General features: G+C 47.1%; 1 protein-coding gene across 1 annotated transcript in view; it reads left to right on the forward strand.

The window, feature by feature from the left end:
- The window catches only part of bcar3 (BCAR3 adaptor protein, NSP family member), a 20,022-nt gene extending 8,596 nt beyond the window's left edge, over positions 1 to 11,426 (forward strand). The window contains exons 7-15 of the mRNA XM_083647432.1: positions 273 to 398; positions 1,007 to 1,234; positions 4,390 to 4,800; positions 5,285 to 5,517; positions 6,594 to 6,709; positions 6,950 to 7,121; positions 7,483 to 7,594; positions 8,217 to 8,420; positions 9,312 to 11,426. Of these exons, the coding sequence (XP_083503558.1) occupies positions 273 to 398; positions 1,007 to 1,234; positions 4,390 to 4,800; positions 5,285 to 5,517; positions 6,594 to 6,709; positions 6,950 to 7,121; positions 7,483 to 7,594; positions 8,217 to 8,420; positions 9,312 to 9,490 (1,781 nt within the window). The 3' untranslated portion in view covers positions 9,491 to 11,426. The remainder of the gene's footprint in view (positions 1 to 272; positions 399 to 1,006; positions 1,235 to 4,389; positions 4,801 to 5,284; positions 5,518 to 6,593; positions 6,710 to 6,949; positions 7,122 to 7,482; positions 7,595 to 8,216; positions 8,421 to 9,311) is intronic.
- Positions 11,427 to 11,724: the final 298 nt, after the last annotated feature.

Here is an 11,724-nt window from a genome sequence, read left to right on the forward strand (position 1 = left end):
CCTCTCCTCCTCTTCTCCTCACCTCTCCTCCTCTCCTCTCCTCTCTTCTCCTCTCCTCTCCTCTCTTCACCTCTCCTCTCCTCTCCTCTCTTCACCTCTCCTCTCCTCTCTTCTCCTCTCCTCTCCTCTCCTCTCCTCTCTTCACCTCTCCTCTCCTCTCCTCTCCTCTCTTCTCCTCACCTATTCTCCTCACCTCTCCTCTCCTCTCCTCTCCTTTCCTCTCCTCTCTTCACCTCTCCTCCTCTTCTCCTCACCTCACCTCTCCTCTCCAGGATCCAGGCCGCAGCCTCAGCCTGCCGACCCCCTCCTCCCCAGCCCCAAGTCCCCGGTCTTTCGGACGGGCAGCGAGCCGGTGTTGAGCCCCTCTGCCCCGCGGAGACCCATGGAGCTTCTGGCAGGTCAGTAGAGATGTGTGTGTGTGTGTGTGTGTGTGTGTGTGTGTGTGTGTGTGTGTGTGTGTGTGTGTGTGTGTGTTGGCTGGGGATAAAAGAAAAGTATGGCACACTAGAGCTGCAACGATTGATTACTTGTCAACTATTAAATTAGTCATTTTTTAAGAAAATAAAAGTAAATGTGAATATTTTACTCCTCACTGGCAGTAAACTAGGTATCTTTGAGTTAAGGACGTCATCTTGGGCTTTGGGAAACACTAATCGACATTTTTCACAATTTTCTGACATTTTATATATAGACCAAACAACTAACTAATCAATTAATCGAGAAAATAATCAACAGATTAATTGGCAATGAAAATAATCGTTAGTTGCAGCCCCAGTGCACACACACATTTTCATTTGACCTTTTCAATTGATTGAAACATGTTTTAAAAATAGTGTTACTGACAAAATATATAGTGAATAAAAAAATAAATAAGGATGCTATCTGCCATAGAACCCGCCAATATCCAGTTGGCCTGGTTTAGGTTTTGTGTTTAAATAAAATACAATAATAGCTGGTTCCCTGTATATTTTAGACATTGTGACAATTTTGTTTTCCTTGTCTACAGGCCACGCCATCAGGGGCTCTGACAGCCAGCTGTGCCCCAAGCCGCCCCCTAAGCCCAGTAAGGTGCCGTCTATGCGGATGCCTCGCTCGCCCCGCCTCCTGCCCCTGGCTCTCCCGCCCTGCCCCTGCATCATCGCACCGGACTTCCCCGTCTACCCCAGCCCCGCCCCCACGCCGCCCCCGGACCCCGCCTGTACACAAACCCAAGGTCCGCCCTGGAGGAGCCAAGGTAACTCATCTTCATTCTGTGTTATGAGAATTTATGGAGCCAGAAATGATAGAACCAGCTGTTATTTTAAAGTCATACATTCTAAAAAAAAACATTAAAGGAACATGCCAACATTTTGGGAGATTCACATTACATTACATTACATTAAGTCATTTGGCAGACGCTTTTATCCAAAGCGACTTACAATAACACATTTTTTGTCAGCAATAGAGCAATCAACTATGGAGCACAGTCTATGACAACTACAACTTCTGAAGGAACAGTGGTACAAGTTTAGGTTAGTGGTACAAGGTTGGTTAGTGTGTTTTTTTTTTTTTTTTTTTTAAGAAAGAGAGAGAACGAAGTTAGATCAAGAAGGGCCCAGATGGAGCCTGAAAAGGTGTGTCTTTAGTCTTTTCCGAAAGATCGGCAGTGATTCAGCTGTCCTGACCGAAGGTGGAAGCTCGTTCCACCATTGAGGTGCCAGGGACGAGAAGAGTCGAGATCGGGATGAGCGACTTTTGAGCCCCCGTAGCGAAGGAGGGGCGAGGCGACCTGCACTGGTGGAGGAGCGAAGGGAGCGCTGAGAGGTTTGGAACCTGACCATGGATTGCAGGTACCGGGGAGCTGACTGGTGTACTGCCCTGTAGGCCAGTACCAGTGTCTTGAATTTGATGCGGGCCCGGATGGGAAGCCAGTGGAGCTCCTGGAAGAGGGGAGTGACGTGAGAGAATTTGGGTTGGTTGAATATCAGACGGGCTGCAGCATTCTGAATGAGCTGAAGCGGTCGGATGTCGGTGGCAGGTAGGCCGGCCAGGAGCACGTTGCAGTAGTCCAGGCAGGAGGAGACAAGAGACTGGACCAGGAGTTGAGTCGCTTCTCTTGTGAGAAAGGGACGGATTTTGCGGATGTTGTAGAGAGAGAACCTACAGGAGCGCGCTGTAGCAGCTATGTTGGCAGAGCAAGACAGCTGGTTGTCAAGGATCACCCCAAGGTTCTTAGCTGTTTGGGAGGGCAGTACAGTGGTGTTGTCAATGGAGATGGAGAGATCTGCGAGAGGGCAGTCTTTTCCTGGGAGGAAGAGTAGCTCGGTCTTACCAAGGTTGAGCTTGAGGTGGTGGGCAGACATCCAGTCACCAATGTCTTTGAGGCATGCAGAGATGCGAGCCTCGATTTGAGTGTCAGAGGCATGCCGTAACTAGCTATGAGGACGGGGAGGTCCGGACCTCCCCTAATATTTCAGCCTGCAAAAAAAAAAAAAAAAAAAAATTTTTTTTTTTTTTTTTTTGCAGGCCAGGCCAGGCCAGGCCACTCACTGAACAGCAGGCCAGGCGCCGCCTACTGGTTTACTAGTGGTTTTATTACTTTATTCAGGTTTAAAGTGGGTGCATCTCATTGTAATCATGCATGATGCCAATTGCCAAGCTCCCGAAGTCAGGTATGCAGGTGGCTATATGCATGGTTTCAGTTTCATGACCCAATAAGTAACAAAAAGAGGTGGTGTAAAGTTAAAAACAACATAATATATTTTATTTTATTTTTCAATCGTTCCTATCAGGAATAAATAAATGTCCCTCTGTATGTTTTTTTTATTATCGATGATGACTTTGTGTGTTGTGTACGGCTTGGGTTGTGTACCTGTGTTTGTAGGTGTCATTTTGATATGAATTTGGCTAAAACAGTTTGTGTTTGTTAGTTACAATTATGTTGACAGGAGAGCTGAGCAGGTGGTGACATGAAAGAGAATATACTGAATAATGACATCACAACAGTATAATCCTAATGTTGATTTAAAATGATATATTACTCTAAATATGGCTAAAAAAGGGGGGGGGGGAAACTCAATTTTTTTTCGGCGGCGCCCTGATGGGCGCCGCCGAATCCGCCTCCCCTTGCTGGACCTCCCCTATTTCGGAACCCTGGTTACGGCCCTGGTCAGAGGGGGGGAAGGAAAGGAAAAGCTGGGTGTCATCAGCATAGCAGTGATAGGAAAAGCCATGAGAAGAGATCACATAGGCAAGAGATCTTATATAGAGAAGGAAAAGTAAGGGGCCCAGGACTGAGCCCTGGGGGACACCGGTGGTAAGAGGACAGGATCTGGAGAGGGACCCTCTCCATGAGACCTGGTAGGAGCGGTTCGAGAGGTAGGAAGCAAACCAGGAGAGTGCAGAACCTGAAATGCCGAGGTCAGACAGAGTGGAAAGAAGGATTTGGTGGTTGACTGTATCGAAGGCAGCAGACAGGTCAAGGAGGACAAGAACAGAAGACAGGGATGAGGCCTTAGCAGTGTGAAGGGCCTCTGTGACAGCAAGAAGAGCTGTCTTTGCCAATTCACGTATTTGCCAATTTATTCTAAGTTCATTAAATGTCGCCACAGACAACAGACTAAAACTCTGGTGTACTGTGGAATCCTATAATAAGAATACGAAGTGTCTGTGTGTGTGTGTGTGTGTGTGTGTGTGTGTGTGTGTGTGTGTGTGTGTGTGTGTGTGTGTGTGTGTGTGTGTGTGTGAATGAGCAGAATTGTGTTCAGCCACAGCTATGCCATTTGATGTGCGATCGCATTTAATCTTTCAGGAAGTGTAAAGAGCACCCCTGCGGGTGACCTAATGGAGCCTGGTTTTTGAATTAGGTACGGTAATTAGAGCTGACTAAATGGGCAAAAATGGCAAATTAATGACTCGTAGAAAAATAAAATAATAAAGGTAATAATAATAATAATAATAATAACTTTACAAGTAATAAAAGAAAAGGATAAAAAAAAGAAAAAAATGTAATAAACACAAGAGAAAAAGATAAATAAATACCGATAACATAGAAGAAGTAAAAGCACAAGAATCAAGAATTAAAAGCAGCTGCATCACAGATTCAGCGCCATGGAGAGCTCCAGCACACAGGTGAGAGGAGTTGGACTCAGCCAGGGAAGTGGACTATGAAAACCCTCTGGATGGAGAGAGAGAGGAGAGGCTGCATGCCAACTCTGTGAGCGAGGCCTGCGCAGCCCGATGCAGTGCGCGGGTCTTCCGCTAGCTAGTTAACAGAGAGAGTTATCTGGTGCTGATACTGTAGTCTTAATCAGCATGGTGGGAGCTCGTTTGGCAATGGCTTGAATCTAGCTCATTGTTCATTATGTCAAAGTCCTCGAGTGTCAAACGGATGTGATTGTGACTCCACAGCGTCCACGGTTCCCCCCGTGCCCCCCGTCAAGCCCCTGAAGCTCCAGCATCAGCTTCACTTCCTGGCTCCCCACCACCCACCCGGTGCTGCGGTCCCCCCTGGCGAGGCAGCTCAGCCCCCGGACACAGAGGCGATGACGGGACACGCAGAACGGCGCGCCGGGTCCTGCACCCCGCCGCAGCGATGGGAGGAGCCAAACTCATCTGGCCCCGCCCCTGAGGCCCAGCTGACCTGCAGCTATGCCTCTTCTGAACCCCAGCCACCCTGCAGCTACGTGGAGCGCCTGAGGCGAGAGGGGGGAGAGGGGGAGGAGCAGGAGGGGGGAGGGAGGAGAGGGCTGGACCGGAGCTCCTACCATCACGCCATCGCCGCCTTGGAGAACACCAGCGAAGAAGAGGAAGAGGATGCAGGTACAGTAGGGGTGGGACCAAATATCAATACGTGATAATTCCTCTTGTGATATGTTACTGGCACCAAATATCAATATTTTAATTTACATAAAACAAGCTGGTTATGCAGTTGTTAAGCACTCACGTGTATTTTTTTGTATTAATTTATTTATTTTAGTTTTCTGTCAACTTAATTTGCACAGATTGAAAAGATTTTAGTGAGGCCTAGTTTTACATGTATCCATCCTTTAAACATTTTAATTCTGGAACTGTTCTGCTTTCTGATGACCGTGCAGCTTTTTGCCAGTTTATGGCTATTTGACATTGGAATGATGCCTTTTTAGGGGTATTTTTCCTTCTTATTACACAGATATTTTGATGTATCACAGATCAATTGTATCAAATATTGCAGAATCGCTGTATCGTCATACCATAATTACTGTGGGCAATGTATCGTGATAGTATCGTACCGTATGGTGAGTTACTCTGTGATTCCCACCTGTAGATGGAGGGAGGGGCGATGCGGAGGAGCAGGCGAGGAGGGGCGAGGAGAGAGGCGTGTTCCGGCGCCCCCTGGTGGAGACGGTGTCGGCGTTCTGGCCGGCGGGGTTCGCCTCGCGCCTCCTGCCCGCGGAGAACAAACCGCTGGAGACGAGCGTCCTGAAGAGAGCCAAAGAACTGGTGCTCAGCCACGATCACCACAGCATCGCCACACACCTGCTCATGGCTGACTGCCAGGTATACACACACACACACACACCTGCACGCACGCACACGCACACGCACACACACACACACGCACACATAACACACACACACACACACACACACACACACACACACACACACGCATGCACCGACACGCTATCTGCTTATAGAGGCAGGACCATTTGAGTCACAAGTCAGATTCAAATGTGGAGGCAGAAGTCTCAAGTGGAAATGTAGCACAGCGAGTCAAAAGTCAAATGAAATGTTGGCAGTGCGTAGGGTGTAACAAGGAGGAGGAAGAGGAAAAGTGACAGCTCAGGGTCGCCTTCAGGCTTGGGGCAAAGAGTAGCCTATAGAAGTCCTGACAAAACTGAACATTAACTTAACGAGTGTGCACTCAGAGAGCGCAGAGCTCAGCCAAGGCCAATACTCCAGTCTGCTATTATGCAAATGTTGTGAGTCGGTTCTGAACCCTGACCCTGAACCCACCCAAACCCCCCCAGCCACTCCCCCTACCCACCCTCTCTATGACCTTCCTATCCCTGCAGTAGCTACGGCTCCTTTTTCCTCTACCCCCCCCCCCTCCCCGTCCTGACCACATCCTCCACCACCCAGATACACTGAGCCACTCCACCTGCTCACCCCTCGAACCTCAACTCTCTACCACCTTCCTATCCCTAGCCCCGCCCCCCTTGACCCGGATCTGATCCACACACACACACACACACACACACACACACAATGTCAGAGGGAGGGGAGAGGGGGGTGGAGGAGAAGGGTGGGACCTGCACACACCTGCACCGCTTACTTCAACACCTGGGTGTGATTTTTCGGACATCCCAAGATAAAGAGGTGCCTCCGGTAGTCGCTGGCACACCTGGACCGATAACCCCCCCCCATGCACACACACACACACACACACACACACACGCACGCACACACACACACACACACACTTTCTCACTCTCACTCACACACACAAACATGCACACACAGATGCTCCACCCTCAAACTTGGACACAAACGTTGCTCCAGGGATTTCCACAATGGCTTGTAAATTGTATGTGAAGGATGGATGTGTGTGTGTGTGTGTGTGTTTCTCCCAGGTTGCTAGGATAGTGGGTGTGTCTACAGAGCTGAAAGGTCAGATGGGCGTGGCCTCGGGGCTGGAGCTGGTCACCCTGCCACACGGCCAGCAGCTGAGACTGGACTTGATGGAGAGGTAGACACACACCCCACACACCTCTATAGTTACTAGGGATTCATGATATTGGATTTTTTTGCAGATATCCGATATGCGGATATTTTTCAACTCGTTTGTCCGATTGTTACCGCTATGTAAAACATGCCATATTTTTTATGTACGTAACATTTTCTTTCATACAAAACAGTATGTAGATTCATCCTAGTTAAACAGGCTTGGATGACATCTCCAGCCCTCTCCCTCTCGTCTCGTCTCCAGGCACCACACCATGGCGATCGGCGTTGCCGTGGATATTCTGGGATGCACGGGCAGCGTGGAGGAGCGGGCGGCCACGCTCAACCGCATCATCCTTGTGGCGCTGGAGCTGAAGGACACCGTGGGCGACCTGTACGCCTTCACCGCTCTGATGAAAGCACTGGACCTGCCGCAGGTAACACACACACACACACACACACACACACACACACACACACACAGAAACACACACACTGAAACTTTCTCACACACACAGAAACTCTCTCTCTCTCACACACACACACACACACACACACACACCTGCGTACTAAACCACACAAACACTGAATGGAAATGTAGTGTAAGTAGTGAGGGAAACAGATTGGTGGAAATGCACCTAATTCTCAATTAATGTTCTGCAGCATCTCAAATATCTGAATATCCCATTGACATCGACTGGATGTGTGTGTGTGTGTGTGTGTGTGTGTGTGTGTGTGTGTGTGTGTGTGTGTGTGTGGGTGTGTGTGTGTGTGTGTGTGTGTGTGTGTGTTGTGCAGATCGGCCGCTTGGAGCAGACGTGGACGACCCTGAGGAGGAACTACACGCAGACTGCCATCAGCTACGAGAAGACCCTCAAACCCTTCTACAAGAACCTCTACGAGGGCACAGGTACACACACACACACACACACACACACACACACACATTCATATTTTAGTAATTTAGCTGACGCTCTTATCTGGAGCGACTTACAGGGGTACAGCAGCACAGGGTCAGGGACAGGGTCAGGCAGGGCCTTGTGACCATGACGTCACCGTTTGTGGACTCCTGTTTTGCTTGGATTTTTTTTTAAAGATCTTCGAGAAGAGCCGCCTGCTATTGGTCCGTGATCGGCGAGCTGCGGGATCACTGGACGGGCGACCTGTCAATCACGCCCCAAAACTCGAAATGGGGCCATTATTTACAAAATGAACATCATGTTGTATTGAAGAGGACTTGAAACTAGTGATTGTTGTACAAACTGTTGTTTTGTACCAGGCTGCAAACATGTGTACTTCAGCTGTAAAGTTGGGCATTTTAACATGGGGGTGTATGGGGATGGACTCACTTTTGCAGCCAACCTTAAGTGGCCATCTGAGGGACTGCAATTTTTGGCACTTCCGCGCTGGCTTCATTTTTCAGCCTTGAAGTTGCCACTTGGGTGAAGCGTTAGCAAAAGAGAGAATAAGAGTGATAAGAAGAGAGATGGAAGCTTGTTCATGTTTTGAAACAAACTTGCTGTCCCTTTCAGCCTCCCTCCCTCCTGTGGTGTCCGTGCCCCTCCTGCTGCCCCTGCTCACCCTGATGGAGCGGCCATCCCTGGCGCCAGAGGGGGCGGAGCTCTGGGAGACCAGCGACCAGGGCTGTGACATCATGCTGCGCCACCTGGAGGCGGCCCGCAGCGTTGCACACGATGCACATGTCTACACGGCCCACGCCCAGAAGGTCTTACAAGGTACGAATACAATAAAAACATTGGCTGTATAAAATATGGACATCATGATGGCTCCCCAGAAGTGAAGCCAAAACATCTCGATTGCCCCCTGGTGGCTGGCTGCAGTATAGGCCAAAAATCCGTCCCCCTCCATGTTAGCGGATGAGACAAGCCAAAATAGGGTGCCAAAGTCACGCCCTAAGACCTAATTAGGGATTTCATCTGCCATTCATTTTTCCATAGACGTTTAGAAAAACTCATTATAAAAGGTTTACATGGTCAAACCAAGCGATTCAGCTATATTTAGGGTTAGGAGAGACCATAGAACATTTCACTCAGGCCAAGACATAACAATAATGGGACTAGAAAATGTTTTTTAGTTAAATGTTCTATGATCAAAATATTTTTTTTCCCAAAGATGGTTTCTGTCAATTTAGGTATTTCTTCTCACAATGATGTATGTTCAAATGCCCTTTTTTGAAAGTTTGTTAAAAAAGGGGGTTATAATGTCATGATTGACAGCTGTGACAGCGGCTCTCAAACCTGAGGGGGCATGTCCTGTGTGCCGTCGTCATCAGCGGGCCTGACTCTACCGCCCAGACTCAGGCTCCAAATGAAATGACATCACACAAGCAAGATGGCAGCTGCCATATGTTGGCTTCACTTTTGTATAGCAGTAGGGAGTGGAGACGCGTCGTCCATATTTTGTTATTTTTCTACAATAAATGATAAATAAACAGTTTTCATGTGAATACTCATATGAAAATACATGCATTTGTCTCTAACCCCCTACTGTGTGTGTGTGTGTGTGTGTGTGTGTGTGTGTGTGTGTGTGTGTGTGTGTGTGTGTGTGTGTGTGTGTGTGTGTGTGTGTGTGTGTGTGTGTGTGTGTGCGCGCGCGTGTGCATGCAGGGTTCGAGTGCGACGAGGACCTGTTGGAAGTGTTCAAGACGGACTTTCAGCTGCGGCTGCTGTGGGGAAGTCGCGGCGCCGCCGTCGACCAATCGGATCGCTACAACAAATTCACCCTCATCCTCACTGCGTTGTCACGGAAACTGGAGCCCCCGCCCAAAACGCATACCCTGATATGACGTCATCGGCGCAGCACACTCACTTTCTACAAACGCAGAAGTCTGATGCATTGACACTTTGGTCCCCAACGGTGCAGAGAGCGGAAATAAACTGTAGTTTGGGGGGGGGGGGGGGGGGGGGGGGTGGACAGTTCACATAGCAGATATGACAAAGGGAAGCATGATATTACTGTCGGATACACTCTAAAAACTATAAAGACTGCGGCAATTTTCACAGTTTGTGCGGAGCAGCAGTTACCGCTTCAAAACCACGATAAGCATTATGAACTCGACGCTACAGTATGAATAAACCAACAGCACTCTGAAATTATGACCAACAGCCCAGAAACCGACAGGTATTCTGAATTTATGACCAATTCCAGTTAATGAGGGATTTGGCTCTTGTGTACAGTAAATGCCGGCTGGAGGCCAGGTTCCATGTGTTCTGAATGTACAGATTATTAGTGATGATCCATAATGAAAGTTATCCCAGAGGTGCACACAGTGTCTATGGCCATCGCAATATTCAGTCGCAGCAATGTTATAGCTCTGCTTTCCAGCTGACGACTGGTGCTGAGAAACGTATGATTCAATACCAGCTGATTTTTGAAATGTTTGGCATTTCACCTTGGCTTTGTTATGGGGGGCTTTAATCTATTGGATCACAACAAAGCTTGTCTGGCTATCTGGTAGCCAAAGCTCTATCTGGTAGCCTTCACACACTGAAATAATCATGAGAAACTGCAGTCATTCCTTTCATCTGTGGCCAGAGTTTGGAGAAAGGGGCCACACTGGACCAGAGCCAAGCGCCATTCTGTGGCCCGAAAGGCCACAACCCTAGGGCTCTGAGGTAGAGCCACTGGACCAAGACAGACAGACAGACAGACAGACAATGAAAGGATAGATTGAAGGATGCTAGATTTCCTGCTAAAACCAACATAACCTGATGATCAGAGGGTTTGAGTGCCTCCTGAAACAAAGGGTGCATTTTCACTGCACCTTCAAAAACACTTTCCAGCAAGAAGATAGAAATATTGACTAAGTTACAAAACGGTTTCAGAGATTATGGTGAATGAAAACATCTGACTTCTATTAAGCTAGGTTTCTTTTAAAGGGACTGACTGCTGTATGTGCAAGAACATGACTTGAAGGGATACCTTGACATTTTGAAGTTTAGTTTTTTCTCTCTCCCAACAGCCACTTGTTAAGATTGTTTTATACATTGCCATTCCAGTTAGCTGAAAAATGCCCTGCTAGCATACAACCGTTCCTCAAGACAAAATGGCAAAGGTAGCAACAAACAGGATATCTTATCGCTAGCGGTGCCGATTGGTTTCTCGCAATAGTAATAAGGCTTACAAGCCATTAGCTGAAAGAAAGACAAATGCAGAAGCGTCTTTTGCATAATATGTTGAATTAAAAATAACAGTAAAATGTCAGGGTATCCCTTCAATAGACTTGAGTTTATTCTATTTGATTCCTGGTTAAATCAGGGTTAAAGACAGAATAAAGTGATAGAATAGTGAAAGGACAGAGAGGAATGTCTCCTACAACGCCAGTGCTAGTATATATTATTTTGAAATAACTGAATTTAACTCTTTGGCTACATTCAGACAGGGACAGAAAATGTGGTTGTGAACATTCCCACCCCCCACGTCTGATCTGTTTGTTGCTGTATAAACAGGGAATACCATGACTCCATGTACGGAATCCATGGGAAGAACGGATATATTTAAATATATTTTAAAAGATCTGATCGTGTGTATAAATCTGCCTAACTTAAGTCTGTTAATGTGTGAGAGACTAAAGCTGTACATAGTTCAAGCATTAGCATGTCGATACTAGACTAGTAATATATTTTCTCTAGGAGACTATTGACTGTAAAAAGATGTTGATGAATTTTAATGTTTATATTATGGACTACTGTGGTATGATTTAATAAATATAGTGTATGATCTGTGGAGAGTTAAGTCAGACCCACTGTGTGTGTGTGTGTGTGTGTGTGTGTGTGTGTGTGTGTGTGTGTGTGTGTGTGTGTGTGTGTGTGTGTGTGTGCGGGTGTGTTATGAAAAACCAAGTGAAAAAACTAATTTATTAACTCAACCAGGAGAATCTGTATGAACTTATTAAATGCTTAATTTACATGTATCGGTAACACTTTACAATAACGTACACAAATAATGTAGTTACTAGTAAACTAATCATTAACTAATAGTTCATATAGCTAATGAATAATTTGTCATTAGTCAATCACA

This window comes from Poromitra crassiceps (genome assembly GCF_964638095.1).
Source record: "Poromitra crassiceps genome assembly, chromosome: 12".
NCBI lineage: Eukaryota > Metazoa > Chordata > Actinopteri > Beryciformes > Melamphaidae > Poromitra > Poromitra crassiceps.